The 24,352-nt window shown below is 35.3% G+C and overlaps 3 protein-coding genes across 6 annotated transcripts; 2 read left to right on the plus strand and 1 right to left on the minus strand.

Annotated features, from left to right (window-relative positions):
* The first annotated feature begins 4,531 nt into the window (after positions 1–4,531).
* On the plus strand, positions 4,532–5,738 carry LOC125212284 (non-specific lipid transfer protein GPI-anchored 6-like). Of its 2 annotated transcripts, none has more exons than XM_048112401.2 (3): positions 4,532–4,892; positions 5,168–5,275; positions 5,445–5,738. In XM_048112401.2, exons 1-3 carry the CDS (start codon positions 4,556–4,558, stop codon positions 5,576–5,578), a joined length of 579 nt encoding a protein of 192 aa, XP_047968358.1. In that variant the 5' UTR covers positions 4,532–4,555; the 3' UTR covers positions 5,579–5,738. The 2 variants fall into 2 exon arrangements, with proteins under 2 accessions (XP_047968358.1, XP_047968359.1); XM_048112402.2 differs by having other exon boundaries at positions 4,534–4,892; positions 5,451–5,738.
* A 367-nt stretch (positions 5,739–6,105) lies between these two features.
* Positions 6,106–10,427, minus strand: LOC125212283 (DEAD-box ATP-dependent RNA helicase 37-like). Of its 3 annotated transcripts, XR_016136901.1 has the most exons (9): positions 10,183–10,426; positions 8,801–9,653; positions 8,642–8,725; positions 8,312–8,554; positions 7,937–8,104; positions 7,376–7,489; positions 6,533–7,055; positions 6,384–6,450; positions 6,106–6,282 (listed from the first exon to the last, which is right to left on the minus strand). XR_016136901.1 is itself a non-coding variant. In XM_089067973.1 (8 exons), the coding sequence occupies exons 2-7, from the start codon at positions 9,557–9,559 to the stop codon at positions 6,558–6,560; spliced, it is 1,866 nt and encodes a 621-aa protein (XP_088924099.1). In that variant the 5' UTR covers positions 9,560–9,658; positions 10,183–10,427; the 3' UTR covers positions 6,106–6,450; positions 6,533–6,557. The 3 variants fall into 3 exon arrangements, 2 of the variants coding, with proteins under 2 accessions (XP_088924099.1, XP_047968357.1); XM_089067973.1 differs by having other exon boundaries at positions 6,106–6,450; positions 8,801–9,658; positions 10,183–10,427; XM_048112400.2 differs by having other exon boundaries at positions 6,106–6,450.
* Positions 10,428–11,387: 960 nt separating this feature from the next.
* Positions 11,388–13,714, plus strand: FUS9 (Ubiquitin-conjugating enzyme family protein). The gene is made up of 4 exons (XM_048111692.1): positions 11,388–11,651; positions 11,915–11,988; positions 13,092–13,239; positions 13,444–13,714. The coding sequence occupies exons 1-4, from the start codon at positions 11,429–11,431 to the stop codon at positions 13,539–13,541; spliced, it is 543 nt and encodes a 180-aa protein (XP_047967649.1). The 5' UTR covers positions 11,388–11,428; the 3' UTR covers positions 13,542–13,714.
* The last annotated feature ends 10,638 nt before the right edge of the window (positions 13,715–24,352 follow it).

Here is a 24,352-nt window from a genome sequence, read left to right on the forward strand (position 1 = left end):
GTGATAGATCATGATCATAAGCAACACTAGCACAAGGGACACTCCGAGGGGCGAACCCCCGACCCGATGGAGCGAGTCCCGCTCGGGCAAGTCAATCGAGAAGGGGAAATGGTCACGATCCTCGCCTAGCCAGTGGACGAGGAGGAGGAGAAGGACGGGGAAGACCATGAAACTTATCTTGATTTGGTCCATCAAGTCTAGGAAGATGTACTCATAGTTTATGTACCAATTGAAGATCATGAAAAAGAGGATTACGGTTAGGAAGAATACAAAGTGGAGAGGCAATGTGAAGTGTTGGATGTATTCTTGGAAGGGTGAGCTATAGTATCTAGCCATGTTGAAGGGAGTTAGGATGAGAGAGTTTGGCCACTTTCATGTGCTATTTATAGGGCCTTTGAGTCGAGACTACATTGGATCGTTTAAAAAGACTAGTCTCTATCTATTTATGGTAAGTTACTCTCTATGATGAGATGAGTCTTAGTTTTCGTTAATAATTTTTCAACTATAGTTATCTTTCTTATTTTATCAATTTTGTATTAAAACATGTGTACATTGCTAAGACTATTATTCATAGATGGAGTTTGTGCATAGTGAGTAAAGAGTTTGTGTTGAAGACATGGGTTAAATGGAATGGTTGGTTTCATTTTCTTGTGGAATTATTAAAATACAATACTTATTCAAAATATGATTACATTTCACAATAATATGTATGTTTCACTTAATGTATCATGAGCTAAGTACTAAGTTCTCTTTTGGGAGTTTTTGGGGAAAAAAATTCCTCAATTTTCTATAATAATAAAATGACAAAGAAAATATAGGTTTTAGAGGCAAATACCGAAATTAAAAAAAAAAAAAAAAAAAAAAGATGCCAAAGTGGGAATTGGGAACAATATTATTCATAAAGGCTCTTTTGAATATGCTAAAGGCAGTATGGAATATTATCCAGAAAAAAAAAGAGAGAATATTAAAGAATTTATGTCATTTTCACCTTTGCCTAACCTTTATCAGTTTATCCCACTTAAATGTATTTTTTAAATCTATTTTTCTCTTTTAACGCGACTTATGGAATATACTTATTTATATGAAGATACATAATTTGATGATATGTGGGGACAATTTTACTAAAATAACTCTAATGTAAATGAAATTTTATTTTATAAAAATTTACCGGCGAGGATAGGGTTACATATTATAATAATATTATTATCATTATTATTATTATTATTATTATTATTATTATTATTATTATTATTATTATTATTATAACAATATAACACCAACAACAACAATAATTTGTCCTCAAAAAATTGAAGAAAAAAAATAAACTAACAACATTGTTAGAGAAAATTTAAAAGGTAATATTATGAATATGGATGTAGTTTATAGTATTTTTTGGGCTTTATATTTCTGTTATTGAAACGTTATTATGGACTTGTTACATATACTTAATAGTAGTAATATAATCTTGATATACTCACAAGTAGGGGTGGGTAAACGGTTCTCGGTTAATCGGTTAACTGAGAATCGAATCGGAATCGGTCGGTTATCGGTTAACCGATAACCGACATTTACGGTTATCGGTTCGGTACCTGTTATACATTTTTGCTCTAAGTCGGTTATCGGTTATAACTGGTAACCGTTGGTTATAACCGATAACCGAATTAAATTCAATTTTAATTTCAATTATAGTTTATTTAATACCAGAAGAAATTATAATTTACTTTCAAACTTTGTCACGATGGAAGAAATTGTAATTTATATTTAAATTTTGTTAAAGTCTCGTATTGCAATGTAAAAAAAGTTCATTTTAATTTGTGTCACTATCAATTATAGTATTATACTTATAAATTTATTTCTCAAAGTCAATAAAGTGCTTAAGCATTACTATGTTAAATATAGAATAACCCTTCACTTATTATTGGAGAAAAGTTTTTAAATTATAGATCATGTAAAGTTTAAGTCTTTTAAAGTGTCTAAACAATTTATGTATTACTCGTAAATAGGAGTATAATAATAATTAATAAAAGTAGATGAAAAGTTAAAAGTCAAAACCAAAAATAATTTTAATTTATATGTAGTATCTCATGTTACTGCCCTTTTCTCTTTACAGCGGGGGGTTTTGACTTATTATTGGGTAGTATGTTGCCAAATTTCATTAGCTTCTAAGTAGGATTTACTAATTTTTTTTTATTAGTTCATACTAAAATATACATTACTCATAATTACAATTTAATGCGGAAGGTTGCACCGAATGTACCTAAATGTAGCCCTTTTGGCAATACACATGCACATGTATAAATCAATTCGGTTAGTTCGGTTATAATCGACAACCGATCGGTTCTAATTGAGTCGGTTAATTAAGTAACTGAACCGAAGATCGGGTCGGTTCCGGTTAGTTTTTTGATGGAATTTTGGGGTCGGTTAACCGACTGAATACCCACCCCTGCTCAGAAGCTATTATGGGCTTTGCAATGTTATGTCAATATAGAACTAAAATTTATGGACTCGTGGCCAATATATTAAAGAAAATATATTATTGGGCCTGAATATTGGATATATAGAACAAAAAGGTTGGTCTTTTAAGGGGTTAGGGTGTAACGTAGTACTCCCTATTGGAGTAGCATAGTAGTATTATGTAATATATGGAATGTAATTTAATTATCAATTAGCTTAAGCACACAAAATTGACCAATAATGTTATTTAATAGTTTTCCCTATTTAAACAAACAAACTAAAAGCAATAGTTTATTTTTCAAACTAATTTAGAAATACTCAGCATGATTTCCCAAATTTATTGAGATAATGTTACATGCCCCTTCAAATAAATGTCTTCATAAAAACTTGATTATCTATTTTAATTTTGTAATAAGTATTATTTAAATTATAAAAATGTGTTAATTTCGGATCAGTCCTACAAGGTTGCAAATTTGAATGTAAAATCATGATATTTCAATTTTTTTCGTAGTTATCCTGTGAGTTCTAATTCTGTGATATTGATATTCACGTGATAGCTGAAATATTCTATATAGACAAAACTTCGGATGATTCGAAATGAACTATTGACCTAAATTTGCTAGCATAGGTGGCTGTAAAGTTATTTTTAAACACATAAATGACGTTAAAAAGCTGTATAAGCATTAAAGAATGTGATAGTGATTAATCTTTAATGCATTATGTGCAGTTGGGAGTTAGACCATACTACTATATGATTGGTTAATGTTGTAACATGTTATCATATGATTGTTTATGTCCAACTTTTAGGTCGAATTGATGGGTTGCTGATAAGGTTAAATACTAGTAATATATTATAGTGTTTGAGTTTGAGTGATTAACATTATAACATGTCTTGATTATAAGATAATGAAGCACAATTAAATTAATAGTATAGCAATTCATTATAATGAGAATGTCAAGAATTCTATACATTTAGAAGATGTGTTAGTTTGAGTTATTTTATTAGTAGGCTGATTTGAAATTGAACATGTGAAAGATACTAGGTCACGATTCCATCAATAAAAAATGTAGTGATACTAATATAATTTGAAGACATAATCTTTGAATAAGTTCCTAATTACTTTGAATTACATACATTTACATTGTTTTGTAATGGCTCGATCTTTCGATTTGCATGTATTTGTCTCTCCTAAGTTTTACATGGTCTTAGATATATTTGTATTTAATTAAGCATTATCTCCCCATTTCATATTACATTTTGGGGTGTGGAATATTTATGATGATAGGTGATAGGTCACAACAGGTCACGTTTGGTCCATTTATTTTCAATTTTGATGAATTTATTTCTAGGTGAAAATATTTAATGTTCTATACACACTACATATGTTTATCTATTACTAGTACAGTAGTACTCCACTACGTATTTTATGAGAATATATATTAAAATCTCATAAATTATGTAGCTTTACAAACCACAATATAATTTGTTTTTGCATTAGAAGTTGTGGTTGTGAGGTTAATCATTTGATTCATAACAAGTTTAACTAATTAATTACTCAAATTCTCAATCTGTAAGTTAAAAATATAGTAGATGTTAATTAAATTGTGCTTAGACAACTACTTTTGCAACCTTTCATTTAAAACTCCCTTTAATTTCTTCGTCTTTTTTTCGGGAGAACCATCTCGTGATTCTTGATCTAAGTCGCCACATGTGACACATAAATGAATTTCACAATTATTGATAGTTTGCTCTCTAATAATTGGCTGTATAGTATTTATAACTTCATGATGATGTATAGTTACATTATCATACAAAACGAACTCAAGTATTTTTGTAAATAATTACTACTATTAAATATACCATCGGTTTTTCATATATTGTTCACACACATATACACGATTATGTGTTTTGATGAGATAAATTTTTTAATAAAAAAAAAACGAATTGAATAAAAGAAGACCCTACACAACTCTAAACCAAGAAAATTAAATTTCCCAACTTCCCCCAACCCCACCTTTCATTCCCTATAGAAGCTGCAACAGGAAACTAGAAAAATCCTATATAAATAAACCTATCTATCTCTCTCAAAATCGTAGCAAAATGGATTCCAAAGATCTGTTTTTTGGATATCTCTCTATTTTCATAATTCTATTCAATTTTGCAGTGTGTGACGTAGCAAGTGATAGACAAAAATGTGAAAACCAACTAATAGGGCTAGCAACGTGCCTGCCCTACGTGGGTGGGGAGGCCAATGCCCCCGCCAGCGATTGTTGCACCGGCTTCAAGCAAGTCTTGAGAGATAGTCGCGAGTGCATCTGCTTGTTGATCAAGGATCGGGACGATCCAAGTCTTGGGCTCAAGATCAATGCCACTCGTGCCCTCTCCCTCCCCGACAAATGCAAGACTCCTGTCAACGAGTCCATCACGGACTGCCCGAGTAAGTTGCCCCCCTTTCTAGAAAAGTACAATCATGTGTGAATAGTAATTACTTTATAAGCATTCTTAAAACGGTAGGACTATGTTGTGTGGGCACTAGAGGTAAGTTTTGCACCCGATATATGCAGTATAGTAGTGTAGCATCTATGTATAGAAAGTGGTTAAATTCTATAAACGTATCAAAACGGCTAAATGAGACTGGTCACCACGTCATCCAAACTGCTTCACGACGTGGGACACCCTTAACTAACACGTAGTTCGTTCGATTGAGTGCAGCTATTCTTCATCTACCACCAAACTCACCGGATGCTAAGGTGTTTGATGATTTTGCAAAGAGTGCCAGCAAAAGCAACACCACCACAACTACTACCCCTACTTCTTCTGGTATGAAATTATTGCCAAAGATCATTAACTAATCTTTAAATTAAAATTAAATCAATACATATGTAACAACTCATGCACGTCGCATTTATTATTTGTCTCAAATCCCAAATAACTATTTAAGTTTTCGTTTTCTTACATGTTTTACTAATTTATTTCATTATTTTTCGAGATATAGCAAGCTCGTCGAGTGGGTCGTCTGCATCAACAACAACCGGTCCAAATAGCGATGGAGGAGAGGAGAAGATATGGTTTGCTGGACTACTCATAGCTATGGCTACAGTTCATGTTTTCGTTAATCAATAATGTTGAAACTGTATTCTTCTAATTTATCATTTGCAGACTTTTCTAGTATTTATTAATTTTGAGCATAATAATGTGACTCAATGTTGAGGTTAGTGTAGAGATGATCTAGGTTGTTTTTCTATTTGAGATTTAAATAATGGAAATAATTTTCAAATTACCATTCATAGTGTGCCTTTGTCAATCCCGCACTCGCACACACAATTGACAATACACACATGAATCAGAGTATCAAAACTCCACGACAATTAACAACTAACAAGAATGAAGAAAAATAGGTGAAAACTCCATTATAGCATAAAATATAGTGACCAATTTAGAGAGGGAGAATAATAACTCAATTTCCCTCTCTCACACACGCAAGACACAACACACGTGAATCAGTATCAAAACTCCATGACAAGAAAGAAGAAAACAAGGAGAAAACTGGGCAGGATAAAGAGAGTCAAGAACTCAATCCTTCTCTCTCACACACATAACACACATGAATAAGTGTCAAAACACCATGGGAAGAAAAGAAGAAAACAAGGTGAAAGGCAGTCAAAGGCATATTTACAATAAGCCAAGTCTACAAAGTGATATAGTAAATAAAGATGAGTTGGTAGGTTGCTCAAGAAACCTAGATACTAATCCTAGAATAATACAGCAGCATCAAAGGTCTTAGGACTGAAAGGTATCTGCAGAAATGTATATACAACCTAGAGAGCCTGAAAAAGAATGCCGGAAACCATCAATCCGACTTCAAAATACCCCGTCTAGCTACTGTACGATCCGTTGGTACGAGTATTAGAAGGGTAAACGAAAGTACCAGCAGTAGAGAATAATCCCAGATTGTATATGGCCACACCACAGCCAATGATGGAGAGGAAGGGTTCCTGTAGAAAACAATAAGTTTCAGAATACGAGTAAAGTGATATGATTCGCAGGTATAGTCACGAGTGCGTTTGTTGGAATTACCAGGTTTGAGAGCGTCGAATGTTGTTTAGTCCCAGGCGCTAGTCACAGCAGAGCCAAAGCCTCCACCATATCCGCCAGAATGGTTGTAACCATTGTTCATGTTGCTGCCGCCACCATACATGTCCATCCCACCTCTATTGTAGGAGGAATCTTTGCGGAAATCACGCCCGCCAAATCTTCCTCCGCCACCTTGCCCTCGGCGGTTCCTACCACCTCCAAAGCTAGACCGAGCAGCAAAGCGTGCCAGCCAAGCAGGAACCTCTTGATTTGCTTCTTGCATCAAATCAGCCAATGGTTTTGCCAATGAGGCATTGCCATCGTTGAAAAAAGCAGTGGCCAGTCCTGTTTTACCAGCACGCCCGGTGCGTCCAATACGGTGGACATAGTCGTCAATGTCATTAGGAAGATCGAAGTTGACGACATGTGCAACATGAGGGATGTCAAGGCCACGTGCTGCCACATCAGTTGCAACCAGAATTGGAGTTTTGCCACTTTTGAATGATCTTAAAGCATATTCTCGCTCCTGCGGCCAGAGACAAAATGCTTGCATTAATATCATAAAACTAGCATCAGAGGGCACATAATCGCTATTTTTAAGGATATTATGTACAAACTCAAATCAGCATATTCATTGGCACATGAAACACGTTAAAATTGGAAGAAAAATGAAGAACAGAGAAATAAATTGAAAATTAAACAAAATGAAACAGAAATACAAGAATATCTACAAATTCTTGGAAACCGGGGAGAAATCAAACTTTTAATAGACACGTGCTGTTTCTGATTTTGTCATAAGATGATGGATAAGTTGAGCCCTAGAAAAAAATAGACAAATTATAAGACCTGTTGTGTTCGGTCACCGTGAATGGAAGTGGCAGGAAAGCCATTAATGCAAAGCCAGTGTTCAAGCGAATCAGCTCCCTTCTTTGTCTCAACGAAAACCAATGTCAGTGCTTGCTACACACCACAAAGCAAATATCTGGATTAGCAAACTGTAAGGAATACAAATAGGCAAATAGCATGGAAGTTGGTCCAGGTTAGGAAATATGGACAATACACAAATTTGCAGACGGTACTAAAAGAATATCTCTTGTTCTGATACAAAAACAGCCACATTTTTGGCTTTTAAAATATAAATATATAGGAGTATTTATTATTTAATGATGCTTCACACAATGTGAACCATGCCAAAAACTCAGAGATCTTCAACACAACGAGTTTTTCATATTCGTCCTCTTTTACTGCTAAATTCACCAGCACTATTTATACATACATCACCATCCCACCCTCCACCCCCCAAAAAAAAGGTACAATGCACAAGTGAATTATAACCAGGTGTGGGAGCTTGGTAAGTGTGTGGGGAGGGGAAGTGAATTAAAGCACAACACAGGCAAAAATTATTACCTTGGCCTGAACGCCATTTGCTCTTTGTGCATGGAGAAGGTCCATCAGGTGACTTCTTTTGTCAGTCTCAAGCACATATTCAATTCTTTGGAGGATCAATTCAGTGCTAGAACCAACTCTTCCAACAGCCAGAAATATGTAATTTGAAAGAAAATCTGCAGCTAGTCTCTGCATGTTAAGAGATATTTCCATTATATCACATATATATAATAGGTGACAGCTTGTAACTTCAACAAAGTCGAAAAATATATTATTATGTCCATGTCAATTGTTAGAAAAGATATCTTCAATACTTCAACCTTTGAGGGACAAAAAACTCAACTAAAGTCCACCTTTTGGAGTATGGTGACAGTGCCATGGGTAAAGAAAACAGACCTGGATCTCCTTAGGAAATGTGGCGCTAAATAGCAATGTCTGTCTTACACCAGGTGGAGGCATGTCCATTTGTTGCACAATTCTCCTTATTTGAGGTTCAAAACCCATGTCCAACATTCTATCTGCTTCGTCAAGGGCTAAGTACCTAATGTTTTGTAACGAGACTCTAGCCCTTTCCAACAAATCAACTAAACGTCCAGGTGTTGCAACAAGTATGTCCACACCTCTTTCAAGTTCTCGAAGCTGTCATCAACAAGGCTTCATGATCAGACTAATCTATAGAAGCGGCGATGCAACCAATGACAAGGGCATGGCAAAAAAATATGGTACCTGTTGATTGATAGGTGCACCACCATAAGCAACAACAGCCTTGACGCCAGTTTGATATGAAAATTTCTTAGCTTCTTCATGAATCTGCACAGGAAAATCCACTATCAGATCTGTTTCAATGAAAGATACAAAGAATATCCAAATTCTATAAAACAAAACCTGCATAGAAAGCTCCCTTGTTGGAGAAAGAATGAGAGCAAGCGGAAATGCCATACGCGGCATACGTGGCTGTCTTTGAGCAGATTGGCCACTTTTCATGATTCCACTAATTATTGGGAAACAGAATGCTGCAGTCTTTCCTGAACCAGTTTGAGCGCAAGCCATCAAATCCCGCCCAGTGAGTGATATTGGTATGGCGTGCCGCTGCACAGGTGTAGGTTTCACATACTTGCACCTCTTAATATTCATATTTAAAGCATCACCCAAATCAATCTCGGCAAATGTATTCACAGGAGGTGGGACATCTTTCCCACTAGTCTCCACCGGAATATCCTCATAAGCATCAAAATTGATCCCTGAATTTTCCTGTACTGCATATTCTGGTTCTGGAACTCCATCATCTTGAAAAGGATTAGCCTCTCTTTCCCTGCCACGATCCCAACCACCATTTCTATTGTTCCAAGCACTACCACCTCCACCCCCACCACCGCGACTGAGACCACCACCTCCACCTCTATCATTTCTAGGACCATACGACTGAAATCCACCTACAGCTGCACCACCCTGTCCCTGGGATTCATTTCCCGCCAAAGTCCCAGCATAGGAAACTGCAGCTGAGGGGGCAGGATCAGTTGAGGCTGAAGGAGGCCTATTTCTAAGATGCGGAGGAACATAAGTACTTCTAGAAGCATGAGAAGTAACCCCTACACCACCACCGGTGGGAGCCTTCTCAACAGATTCAGACCATGTAGCAGGCATACTCAAAAGCACGCAAAATCACACAATTCCTCTCCCCTGTCAAAAAATACCTCCAACGCCACAACAGTTTTCCAGGCAGAGATATTTTTCAACGCTGCACTTGCAACAAAACAAAATCCAAAAAAGGAAAATCATCATCCTCAAACCCTGATATAATACCCCTAACAACAACAATATCTATCACAATTTCAAAACAAAATCCTTCCCCCCGCTCAAAGTATACCAGATCCATACAGTAAAATAAGCAAACAGCCCCAATTCTGAATCAAAATATATCCGTAAGCACAAGTATGGACCAAAATCCACAAAAACAATGAAAGCAAGCAAAATTATTAGCAGAAATGCAGAAACAGCTACACATGAACATAATTCCAAAACAACATTATTTCCTAAAAAAAATCACTAGCAAACTTCCCCCAATTCTCAAGCAAACTTCATCCTTAAGCACACGCATGGACCAAAATCCACAAACACCGACGAAATCGAGCAAAAATATCAGCAGAAATGTAGAAGCAGCTACGCATATACATAATTCCAAAACAGCATTATTTCCTAAAATTTCAACAGCAACGCGGTTATGGTGCATACGGAGAGTTAGATAAACGTAGAGGTGGGTGACATACGATATAATTAAAGGTAGATGATAAAGAAACCCTAATTTGGGGCAGAGGATGTGCGATCGGAGGCGCTGCTGGTGCGTAAAATATCTTGTGCGATGCTTGTTGAATTTCCGCTTTTTCTCTCTAAAAAAGGTCTATAGATATTCTCTCTATATTTCTGCAAACGTATTTATAGTCTTCGAGGTTTGCGTTGCTGCTGAATACGCGATAGGCGATACCACCATTATTTTTAGGGGCTCTATACGATTTCCCTTCACTTTCATTTCTTTTTCTTTTTCTTTTATTAACATCTTACTTCGATAGGCTTCAATATCATTTAGTAATAAATTGTTACTGGAATTATATTTTACAAACTAAGTAGTACTACTACATAAAAACAAAATATTCATTTGCTAATATGGAGTATTTATTTAAACTTACGACAAAAATATGAATTTGCACACTCTCACGGTACACGTATCTCCACACGCCCTCCTCCCCTTCTCCTCGTGTCCATGCTCACATTGTCTCCTCTCTTTCATCTACTGTTTTCGTCTTTTCTATCGTTGCCTCCTCTCCCTCTTTCACTGACAGTGCATTTCATTCATTTCTCAACCCTTTTAGTAAATCGTAAAAGTTCAGCGTGTAAGCATACATGAAAGACATTCTCTTCAAATTATAGACAAAATCAACAAATTGAGTCTGATTTTGATTCGTAGAATACATCAATAACAATCTTGTAATTATCATGAGTACTTAAAACATAAGTGTAAACTAAACATATATTATTAACATATATAAGCACTTAAATATCTTATTTTGTTATTTTATAATGATCAATATTACTACATGACTCATTTTACTTCAAACATACTCATATTCTACTAATACATTATACTCACAATTAATAATTATATATAAAAACATACTTATATTAATACTGCTTTTTCCCCGAGGGAAAAAGAAAAAAGAAAAAAGGTTCTTCTTAGATATTGATAAAGTTAATGCATTTTCAAGTAAATATATGAAATTATTTATATCATGTGGTGCAAAATTAAATGACTATAGTGCACAAATTTGAATGAGAATTAACAAAATGATTATCTATAATTGGATTGCATTAAATCCGTTGAAATTAATTAGATGAATTCAGTTAGAAAAAAAAATAGTACCCTTAAATAAGGCTAAAATAGTAAAATTAAGCAAAGTCGAATAAAATGGCTGACACTGAACTGATTTCAGCTAGTTGAGCTAACATCCTAATTTGGGGATGAACAACAGCGGCATGATGATGATGCCGGCGGGAGGCGGCGGCGGAGGCGGTAGAGGAGGCGGAGGCCGGTCGTGGCCATCGACGACGTCGGTGTCGTCTTCCGGTAAGAGAATTCAGAAGGAGATGTCGGAATTGAGCTCCGATCCTCCGCCTGACTGCTCCGCCGGCCCCAAGGGAGACAATCTCTACCATTGGGTCGCCACTCTCTTTGGTCCTCCCGGTATTGTGCACGCCGCATTGATAATTGTACCTTTACTTTCTTTACGAATGCACTTCTTTTTGGTAATTAGGTTTCTATTTCGCGCGCTTCAGATTCTGATTTTGTTGAATATGGAGTTATTTTATTAGCATAGGGCTATGATTCATCATGTGTTTCAGTTCAATTCTGAATCTGTTTAGTGGTGAAATTGATTTGATCCTAACATCATCAAGGAGCTTCATTTCCATGTGAATTTTGTGTGATTTTTTATTTTTATTTTGCAGGGACACCTTACGAAGGGGGAATATATTTCCTTGATATAACTTTCCCTAGTGATTACCCATTTAAGCCTCCCAAGGTAATATTGTGAAGTCAATGCTTCTCCAGCCTTCGATAGATGACAACTCCATTGTGTTCGCTGTTTAACTAGTTATAAGACTAATGGTTGAATTCTAAGTACACCTTTCCTGCATAATCGAATTTGAGGATCTTAAGAAGGAGAGATATCTTGAGTTTTTATTTAATTGTGATGCTTGTGGTGAGTGGACCTATGTATGATGTAGAGAGGCCGAGGAGGGTAGTAGTTTGTCTTGAAAGTTGAACATGCTGTCGTTGGTTGTTTCACCATCATGATATTTTCTCATAGTTGAATGCCATATAGCTCGAAGCCTCTGCATTTGTTAATTATATGTGGATTTGGGCTTGTAACATGTATTGCAGTATTAACTAGTTGTCGAACTCCCGTGCGTAGTCAAACTTGAGGATCTTAGAAGGGTATTTCTTGAGTTTTTTTTTATAACAGTGATGCTTGTTGTGAGATGGCCTTTAATATAGAGCAGACTGAGGAGAGTAGTAGTTTGTCTTGAAAGTTGAACATGCTGCAATCGGTTCTTTTGTTATCACAACCTCTTCTTATCTTTAAATGCCATATATCTGGAAGTCTCCAATCTGTTGATTATATGTGGATTTAGGCTTGTAACATGTTTTGCAGTATTAACTAGTTTCTGCATTGTCGAACTCTAAGTCATCCCTCGCTGCGTAGTTGAACTTGGGAATCTCGTGGACATATCTTGAGTTTTTTTACTGTGTTTCTTGTCTTGAGCAGACCTATGATTTATAGCAGACTGAGAGGAGTTAGTAGTTGTCTTGAAAGTCGACCATGCTGCAGTTGGTTGTTTTGTTATCACGATCTCTTCTTATGTTCAAATGCCATATAGCTCGAAGTCTCTTCCTCTACTGATTATCCCACGTTTTGCGTTGTTAACTAGTTTCTTTGGATTCTCACATAAAGATTGGCATAGTCCAACTATATGAAGGATAAGCTTGTATTATGAGCCTTTAGGTTGTTGACATTGGATTATATGAATATCATCTAAATGCTTCTACACTAGAAGCTTGGGTTGTGCTGCAGTGATTCTTTTCGAGTTGTTGTATTCCTGACTTCTGACTTCAGGCTTGCAGGTTGTTTTCAAAACCAGAATCTACCACTGCAATGTCGGTTCTACTGGGGATGTTAGTTTGGACATCTTGAAAGACGGGTGGAGCCCTGCTCTAACGATCTCAAAAGTGCTGGTTGCGCTCAGATCAATATTCACAAACCCCGATCCATGTGCGTTAGCTTTCTGCATTTCTCTTCTCTGTTGGAACTCAGTGGTTTCTCACTGGGGCAACTACGCTCGCGATTATGCATAGTTTGTAGATATGTCATGTAGCCGTATGAATCTTCATAAGCAAAAACGGTAGTGAGTGGTCATCCAGCTGCAAATTATTCATGACTCGATGATCTTACTGCTGCTATGCTATGTTGTTGCAGATAAACCACTTGTTCCTGGTGTCGCACGTCTATACTTAGCTGATAGGGTGAAGCATGACGAAGTGGCTGCAGAGTGGACTCTGCGGTTTGCAAGATAACGCGTTGTAACTCGAGAGAAACGAATCTAATGGAGCAGGTGCTCTCTGTGAAGGAAAAAAGGAGCCAAGTTGTTGGAAAGACTAGTTTGTGCAGCATGTTTAATTGATGGTCTCTCTATATTTGTGGTAATTATTGGATAAAACATTAGTGCTAAGAATATTCTTCTTGTGAATGTCTTTTAACTTCTGTTCCAGAGTAGGAGAGGCAGCTAGACAGAGACGAAGATGGAGCAACGAATTAATAACCTGGTTATTCGGTCGGTTTACCTAAACCAAACTGTCGGATTAATTGATAAAAATTTCAGTCCATTTATTAAACCGAAACCGAACTGATTTCAAAGTCGGTTATCAAAATAACAGACCTCGGTTATTTGATTATCCAAAATAAACTGAATTAAAATTTTTGAATTTAATTTCTATGTGCATGCCAATCTATCATATATCTATGATTATATAAAGTGAGAGTTGTCTTAAAAATAACAAGATTGTCACTAAGGGCTGTTTCGGCGGCGGGAACTGTTATAAAATACATGAAAACTTTGATTTTACTTTTACTAGTTTAGCCCCCGCACGATGCGCGAAACACGACTCTTACAACAATCAAATGAAATACAAAATTATGTGTCCTTTTCGTCTATGAAAAATTAACTCGGTTTGATTTAGTACAAGTTTTAAAAAAAAATTAATGAAAAGTTAATAAAAAAAATTGTAAGATGAGCCATACTTCTATATATTAGCCCCCGTGCAATGACTTTTACAATAATCAGATGAGTATATAATTATGTGCTCCCTTCGTCTACGAATAATAAACTCAATTTGAATTAACACAAGTTTTAAAAAACATTTTTATGGAAAATGAATAAAAAAAGATAATGAAAGATTAAGTCATACTTATATATTTAGTTTTATAATAAATTGTGAACGATATAAAATTAATGGAATATATGGTTCATTATCAAAAATAATAAAAAAAAGTAAAAGCAAATGAAACATCTATTAGTGGACATATAAAAATGACAAAATGAGACAATTATTGATGGACGAATGAAGTATTGTTAATAACTACTCCCTCTGTATAATTAAAAATGAAATGTTTTCTGGGTTGTCCCATTAAAAATGGAACGTTTCTTAAAACTGAAACATCTACTTTTTCATCTCTATTACTTTATTCTCTGCTTATCAACTCACAAGATAACATTACAGAAAATCCCATACAATAAAGCAAATATTTCATTTCTAATGAAACAGATGGAATATGAGTTTAATTATGGTAACAAGTATTGAATTAGTTTATATTACTTCAAATTCGCTACATAGGATATATATATTAAATTTAACTTTATTAATTAATATATAAAAGATATATAATTTTTTCTTAAATATTTGTCGATCATTGAAATTATGTCATTTGGTACATTGATTTGTTTATTGACCATTGATTTATGGAGTAGCATCTTATTACTCACAACAATCACACTCCTACACGTTTTTTAATTTAATGTGTATTATCTAATGTTATAATATTTTTTTTACTCAATAATAACCTATCATATCATGCATCTTCCATTAAAATTTTATTATACATGCTAAAAGATTTATACAATATACTCTATAAATTTTCATGAAAGTGGGCTGGAAAATAAAAATTCCCACTTCTTGGATGTAAAGATTAGAGAAAATGTCATTCCCATCATCTATGGTAAATAAATTTTAAAAAGAACAAAGAGAAATTATAATATAGTAGAAGAAAGATTAAATATAAAGAAAAGTAGTTTTTTTTTTTAATAGAACTATAGCAAATGTGATCTCAATTTGTAGAGGATGAAAAAATATGGATTTTGGTATAATTTTTACATATATTTAATTTAATATATAAAAGATATTTATATAATAAATGAAATATTTATTGACCAATGAGATTGTAACAAATGACATAATCTCATTGGTCAATAAATGAAATAGAGAGAGAGACTACTTGATGAAAATCATAGAGCTGCCACCGAACCTGAACTTGGTGACCATTCAAATGATGGAGCAGAGGAACAAGATGGCTCTGTCCAGGTTTGGTCTTCTTTGGCTAAAAACACACTGATTCAACTTTAATAGTTGTTGATGAATGAAAATCTACTTTTATTTAGAATGCTGAACAGCTAGGCGAAGACTCCACTTCTGATGGAACAAGGTCTTGACAATGGAAATCAGGTACGGAGTACTTTTTAGTGAATATGCTGTCAATACGAGTTTTGGTGGTTTACCTTTAGCCCTGTACTACTCGATAGCTTATATGTCATGTGCTGGTTCTCAGATTTCAAATACCCTAATGAATGAGTCATTACTCTACATGTTTGTAAGCAACATGGTAACCCTTGTTTTTCCAAGAGGAAAATGCAGCTGATGATACGGAGTCGCTATCAACGAAAGAGCTAGGCCGTCTAGTTGCATCCTGGTGGACAGGGGGAAAGACCAAGAAACATAATGAGGATATTGATACCTCTCAAAGTAAGGATCACCAATATCCTAATGAGACACCAAGTGAAGCCAATTACAAGGAAGATGTTGGTTACACCTCAGAGGAAGATGAACATAAGTATGATGCTGATGATGTTGATACTGAAGACCAAGTTGATGACTTTGATGGATCAGATCATTATGATTCCATTACTTCACAGATACCTGAGTCCGATGATGAATTTGACTTTTCAGGTAAATCAGTTTTCTTAAGATTCATCTTCACAACCTGCTGAAAATCTTACCAGTATATGATCCGAAATTCTTAGATATAACTGGCACAAGTGGCTCATCATGGCTAGACAAGATACAACAAAGAGTGAAGAGCATCTTTCAGGCTGTCAATATTTTCTAGTAAAAGACAACTTTTCCCTAGTTTCTGCACCATTGGATTCAAACAGAAGATATTCATCTGATTCCTGATTGACTTTTCAAAGGCTGCACAAGTGCGTAAAGAATATGATGAATCAAGTTCCAAATTATCAAAAATACAGTCAAGGATATCGAATCTGAAGCAGAAACTAAAACAAAATTTTGGTATACCTTTGAGTCTTTGACATGGAGAAAACCTTTCTCTATTGTCAACTTTATTGACTTTGGAGGTGCACTTGTTTAGAGTTTTAATATCTTCGCAATATAATTGCAGGTTCGGATAAGGAATTTCATTCATTCAATGGTCAATGTTTCAAGAGCAAGTAGAATAAGTAAGAACCTTTCTAGTTTCTTTCTCATGTTCTTGATTGAGTCATCGATGTCTACTTGAATAAAATGTTTTTGTGGAATGGATATACTCTTTCAGGTATGTTTACAAAGTTTGCCCATTTAGAAAAGCCATCCAGGAGGAGTGGCACAGTACAACTCGTTTAGGGTAAGCATTTTTCATGACGAAAGCACTTCATCTTCATATATGTTGGTTGAGATTTGTACTTGTCTGTTGTTCGTTGCTTCAATCTATAGTTGGTAGGAGTATTATTTTTCTTTGTAACAATGCTTAATAGTACTATTATTAATGTAATCATGTAGGAGCTGGGAGAAATTCAAGAAATTTTACTCAGTAATACAGTTTATGAATGGAGATAAAGTGTTGGAATGGCTCTGATATAAGCTTCGTATATCATAAATCTTAAGTATGAACATGTTGCATTGTTGTCAGCATGCATTCCACAACGACTTGATGAAATTTCGTAGTCAAACTGTCTCTTTAAAAGAAAGCCTTGGAACCTGCATATATATGTTTTCACTTTTTATTATCTTATAGCCAATTATTTCACATCAATGGAACTTTCATTTGTTTTTGGAGAGGGACAGTCAGCTTTTAAGAAGACCAATCTTTTCTACTGAAGAGAAGAAGACCAAGAAGATCACAAATGGAGATCTCAAGCCACTTGATGCAGCATCCGATTTACGTAATGAAGTAGCCTGTTCTGTCTAATAGGGAGAGCAAAACTAGCCCCGTTTCAAGATCTGGAGATCTTCATGCTCGATAATTTACTAATCTGGATAGGCTGCCTCTTCAGTCAGTGTAGCCAGGAGAATGTGGAAAACTATGGCAGGAAATGAAATGATGCCCATTTTTCCTAAATAATTGGGTGTTGTTTGATTCTAAATTATTTATTTCTTAATATTTGTATGAATATATAATTGGTTGTATGAATGAAAAGATTGTCAGAGCACAATATAATTGGATGTATTGTCAAATTTTAGTTTTAAAAATTTAATGGCATATTTTTCAAGATAAATGAAATATGAAAAATGTGACATGTTTTCTAGGATGCAGGGGCTATAAAATGGAAAAAAAGTGGCAAGAGCATGATTAACTTGATCAACTCGGAAAAGGAGCGAAAAATGGCCAAATATGAGGACAAATTGATCAGTTGGAGACAATCTGATCAAGAGAGCCTAGATAGGCAACCATGCTAAGTTGATCAAGTTGGATCAAGCAGATGGTGCAAGCTGATCAAGTGGGCGAAGAGAATTGACAATACCAGACGACCAACAAGTTGATCAAGTGAAGACACAAGCTGATCAAGCCAACACATGAGGACATATCTGCTGGGTCAGCCTAACTCACTACAAAGATAGAATGGTCAAAGCAGACGAGAAGTTACCTTAGGGTTGAAGATTGAAGCCGCTATATAAATAGAAGATTTCTACAATAGGAAAGCCGAGAACACCACCGTAGCTTAGGTAGAAAATTCTCTTAGCTTAGTTTAGCTTAGCTCTGTAGTCCCGACGGAGGAATTAACGACTCCGACGTCGGAATTACATTTCATTCCATGTTTTCAAGACTTTAGTGTAGATTTACATGGTGTTGGACGTTTCAACGGTGGAATTGATGCCTCCATCTTAAAAGCATCATTCACCTCCTCGCTTTGTAGTTAGATTTAATGGGTTCGGCGAAGGAATTGACGACTCCGGCGTTGGATCTCGCTTATTTCCAATTTAATGAAGTTTTGGTTATTTTATTTCCAGTTTACATTTAATTTCATGTCTTCAATGTTTTAATGTAAAATTACAGTGTGTTGGTCGTTGCGACGGTGGAATTGATGCCTCTATTTTAGCAGCTCCTTCACCACCTTGCTTTCTAGTTACATTTAAATGGTGCCGGTAGAGGAATTGACGACTCCGATGTTGGATCCTTGCTTTATTTATTGCTTTTGAGATACTGTAGTTAGATCTCGAGTTTCATCGGAGGAATTGACGACTCCGAAGTTGGATCTTGGTTTATTTCCAGTTTTCATGATGCTTTGGTTTAATTTTATGTTTTTAATGCTTTAGTGCATGTTTACAGTGTGTTGGTTGATTCGACGATGGAGTTGACGCCTCCATTTTAGAAGCTCCTTCATACCATGCTTTCTAGTTAGATTTAATGGCTCCGGCAGAGGAATTGACGACTCCGATGCTGGATCCTTGCTTTTTTTACCGCTTTGATTTACTTTTATGTTAATGATTTATTTACTCATGTTTCTTGGATGCTTTTGACAATTGGTAGTTTAGATGTTAAGATCCATTTAGCTTAGCTCTGTAGTCTCGGCGGAGGAATTGATAACTCCGACGCCGAGATTACATTTCATTTCATACTCCTTTAGTTTAGTTTAAGCTCCAATCTCTGTTCTCATGCTTTAAAGTTTAAGTTTCCCACTCTAGTGTTTCCATATTCCAATGCTCAAAGTGTGGTAGCTAACCAACCCCGTGTCGTAGAAACAATCTCGAGTAGGTCTATGGTCTTTGTGGTTCGACCCCTCTCTTGCCACTTATACTTAGTAATATTTGTTGCAAAAGTGAGAAACTATAAATCTTGTTGAAAGGAGGGACACGTGCACACGATACACGTGCAAAACCCCATCCCTTCAGTCCTTATGTGCACTTTTAATAAATTTAGGAAGCATATTTGTGTTAGATGTCCATGTATACCTGGTTGAATTTAAATTGTATATCTATATTTTCATCAATTTAAAATATTAATTATAATTTGAACGTAAGCAAAAAATTTATAACCAAAAAAATCATCCCTAATCAATCTCTATATAGTGTGCATTGAAAAAGTAATAAATCAGTATCCAAAGAAAATCGTAAGACTAAAAAAGAAAATACAATTAGAAAGTAATTAATAGCAAAACGTATACTAAGAGAGAGTATCAATCTACATAATTAACATAGACAAAATAAGAATATATACAAAGAGAACGTAGTCCATAGACTAAACAACATCATTTCTTGTTAGCAAAAGAGAACGTAATCCATAGACTAAACAACATCCTTTCTTGTTAGCAAAACATAGACTTAACAGAGAGTATAGCAAAACATCTAACAAGCAGCATCCTCTCTTGTTAGCAAAACATAGATTTAACAGAGAGTCTAGCAAAACATCTAACATAGCAGACTGAAAGTAGGTGTTTCTTCCTTAGTGCGTACAGAAGGAAATAACAGGTTCCCTAGGTCCAGCAAATCCACTAGATCACGCGGTCTAGGAACTCGTTGGTCGCAGAAAATCCTGGTCGTCGGACACACAGAGCACTTCTTTCAAAAACCCTCAACCACTTTACTAAACCTAGTATAGGGAAGTAGGGATCGATCCCACAGAGAAGGATGCGTAATACTCATGTTCAAGGATTTGGATTTGTTTTTGTTGTTGGCTGCTGCCACGCATTTTTTCTTGGGTTGAGGAAAACAAATTAAACTTGACTTGAGAATCTTAAAACTCCTAAGCTAATAGCTAGACCTAGGCGAAATAATAGGAGAACGTTGCGAGAAAATTAACTGCTCGATCACCAGATCTAAGAAAACTACTCCAATTACCTAGACCTAGGAAATAAACTGACTGTGGGGACCATGACTGAAAAAGCAGAGTACGGACGAAAAGCTGGCAGAATAACTAACTCTCGTACTAACTAACAGCGACATCATCTTCTACAACCAAATTGCGTAAAACTCATAAGAAAATCAACATGAACGAAATCAAAGCAGAGCAAACTAATTCTAAGTCAAATTTATGCATAATCAACGAAGAACTAAACAGATCTGCAGACGCTAGACGAAGTAAAACAGAAAACAAGAAGAAAACTCAAATCCATCTAACAACTTCCTTTTTTCACTTCGGATCCAACCTCAGACGCTAAATCCACTCCGAATCCAAGCGTCCAACACAAACTCCAACCAACAGAAACACTTCGTCACTTCAGATTCGAACAACAACCTCCAATCAGTCAATAAACCATAGATCTATCACCAAATTCCCATATCAAACGCCACAACATCAAAATAAAACAGAGATCGACATAATACTTGTAAAAATAAACTTCCAGCAGCGAGATCTACGTAAATCAACTCAAAATATCACAACTAAACACAAATCAACAAAGCGAAAAGATAACGAGTATCATCAACAGCCAAGTCGACTCCCAAAAGTGAAGTTCGACCGCAAAAGTGCAGAACAAACAGAATTAAAAGAGATTGTATCTTCGTCCACACGCGGACGGTGTTGCAACTGCGAAACTTCTAAAGAAAAGAACCCTTCGTACCCGACTACCCCAGATCTCCTATTCCCAAGTGTGTGTATGTGTGTGAGCTAAAAGAGTAAAAAAAAGTGATATCATGTGCGTTGCATGCTCTTCTATATATAGGCGTTGGAGTGGGGCCCAGCGAGGTATAGATAGACTTTGTTGCCCTCAGCTATTGACTCCCTCTGTCACGCCTTCTTTTCTTTTAAATCCTGCTCACTTCATTCATTTCTTTCGCTAGACCATCTCCTTCAGCATTTCCTCGATCTAGCGATTTTTCTTCATACACCTGGCTTAGGAAACGTGTTAGTCCCAGCAAATTATAACGCTTTTCACCATATAACCGATGCATGAAATTAGCCTTATCACAGACTAACCACCAGCTTCTTGTCCTTGTCCCCACCAGCTTTCTTGTCCTTGTCCCCACCATCCTTCTTGTACTTTTCCATTTCCATTCCAGTCAATAGCAGCTCAATCGTCAAATAGATTTTGAAAGTATTGAATGATTCCCCAATAATTTCACCATATGCCCTATTGAAGGAACGGAGCTCCACACGTGCCACAACCAATCTAGATCCTCTGTCAACAAGAGTGGAGATACATGCAAATGCAAACTTATGATTTACAAATTGAGATTTCAGGAGAGCAAACCGACGAGCTTCCGAGGGTTTAAAAAATCGGGCAATGGAGACCTTAAGGATTTCTTGGGCATTAGAAAAACTGATACAACCACACACATCAAAGACAACAGTAATGTATTGGAACAAGACATGAGATTCACCCATGTTTTTCAACGGTTTGCACCGCATTTTTTCAAGTTTTCTTCCATCATTGACTAAAAAGGAATAAGAAAGGACAAAGTCCACCAACATGGGCAGATTGAGTTTGACATGATGGTAAAACATTTGATAAAATAATGATTTCACAGTTTCTAATTAGAAACGAGGAAACCCTCCATAAGGGTAGTATAGACTGAAACATTGGGAAATAGTCCATTTGCACCCAAAGAATTGAATAAGGAAAATGTCTTATCCAATTCATTGTTGGCGACAAACCCACTCATTAGACCTACGTATGTGGTTGTGTTGAGTTTAATAGAATAAGAACCTAGCTTCATCCTATCCACAATCTGACAAGCATCAAACAAGTAGTCAACATCAACTAAGCTATGCATCATCGTGTTATAGAAAGCCAAGCCAATCGTACATGGTTTTTCAACAATCAACTTATGAAATAATGCAATGGCTTCGGCTATGGGACGATCAGAAACGACATTATCAAGGAGACAAGAATAAAAGACATGACCAACTATATTACCTTCGTATAAGGTCACTGAAAAAGACAAGGGGGACTGGAACAATGAGTTGATTTGGGGTAACGACGATTGAATGCTGCACCGATTGATCTTCTCCAAAAGATTTTCATTATGCCGAAATTCTATTATGAAATTTGCGTGGAGTTAGGTGAGGTCAGATATAAAACTATTAAGAAGACAAGAGTAATAGACATGATCAACTAAATAACCATATTACACTATCAAGAAGACAAGAGTAAGACATGATCAACTAAATAACCATACTTGATAGTTGTACCTAAATAGGCAAAAGCTAGTCTACTATCCTCCCTATTATCATAGGGACTAATTAATAAAATGAATTGGATAAAACACTTGGTTTATTCAATTTGTTTGGTGTAAATGAACTTTCACCGGATGTGTCAACTTTCACCGGATGTGTCAGCCTATACCCCGTTGATAGAGGGTCTACTTCGTTTTGATATGTTAAACACGGTCAAAATGTTGTTTAATCAAATGTCATCCTATCGTCTTAAACACAATCTAACCATGTTCAATGCTTTCATCCTTACTTTTACTTTTTCAATCAAAGGCAAGGATAAGAGAAACTTGACAAGGTGCTTTGTATATTGATAAAAAACTTAGATCCTTCGCATATCCTATTTGAATACATTTCAATTTCCACCAAATTGTATACTTGGGTGTATGAGTTTTCATGAGGCCAAGGATATTCTTAATTTGTCCACTGCCCGTTTTCTTAAACCTCCTTTAGGGGATCAGTTCTCTCTTCTCATCAAATCCGAATATGCAAAATTCAAATTGGCATACAAGTCTATCTCATGTCTTGCCGACAAAGATGCTCAATTGGCATATGCACGATTGCAGTCATTCCCTATCAACATGGTAGATGGTAAATTTGTTTGTGCACAATTGAATCCATTCTACGTCAAAATGGCAATCAAAATGTTGATGGCTGAAATGTACAAGGACAATTGAGGTGGGGTATTTACCCCTTCTCAAAATACACTAAACATCATCCTTGACTTTATCCTTGTTCATTTCGGCAATCAACATTTCAATTGTCTAACCTATCAAAACTAAGTAGACCCTCTATCAACGGGGTGTAGGCTGACACATACGATGAAAGTTTATTTAATCCCAACAAGTTGAATAAAGCAAGTGTTTTATCCAACTAGTGTTAACACATGTGCTATGCACAGGACATAAGATTTTTAAATAATGAAGATATATTAATTTAAAATAAATAATATAGAGTAAATAAGTATAAAAATATATTTACAGATAAGAACTAATTAAAAATAAGTATTTGCAATATTATAAACAACAACAAAAAATTATTTGTACAATTGTACTTCTCTCAACCCACTCTCAATGAAACATTTCATATTTTAGTAGATAATTATATATTTGATATGAGAAATAAAAGAAATAACAAAAGAGGAGATGTGTGGATGAAATAGAATAAGACATACAAATAAAGAAAAATGTAATACTACTATTTACAAAAGAATAAAAAAACCAAACCATTAAATAGTAGTATTCAAATAAAAAAATATATTATATAAAATTTAATAGTAAACAGTAGTAGTCAAATAAAAGTACACAACGACAATTAATGTTATGCAATATTTTTTCTTTGTTTGATAATGATATTAATTTAGTTTCACTTTGTATCATTATTTATTGGTGTTTCATAATTACTTGGTTTAGCCACATTTGAATTCAATATAAACATATTTCAAATTTTTGAGAAGTAAAAAGAATAGAAATATGTGTAAATCTAAAAAGAGAAATATGAGTAATCAAAGTTAACTCAATTCTAACTATATACCATGAATTTAATTACTTAGTAAAAAGACTTCAAAAATTTATTTTCCCATTAGAAGTAACACCAAGTGTATGATCTAACATCAAGAAACTAACACATAGTAAATCAAAGTCAACTCAATTCTAACTATATAGACTTAATTACTTATTGAAAAAAATAA

This window comes from Salvia hispanica, chromosome 3 (genome assembly GCF_029641045.1).
Source record: "Salvia hispanica isolate PSC_SH4W2 chromosome 3, Shi_PSC_v1, whole genome shotgun sequence".
Classification (NCBI taxonomy): Eukaryota; Viridiplantae; Streptophyta; class Magnoliopsida; order Lamiales; family Lamiaceae; genus Salvia; species Salvia hispanica.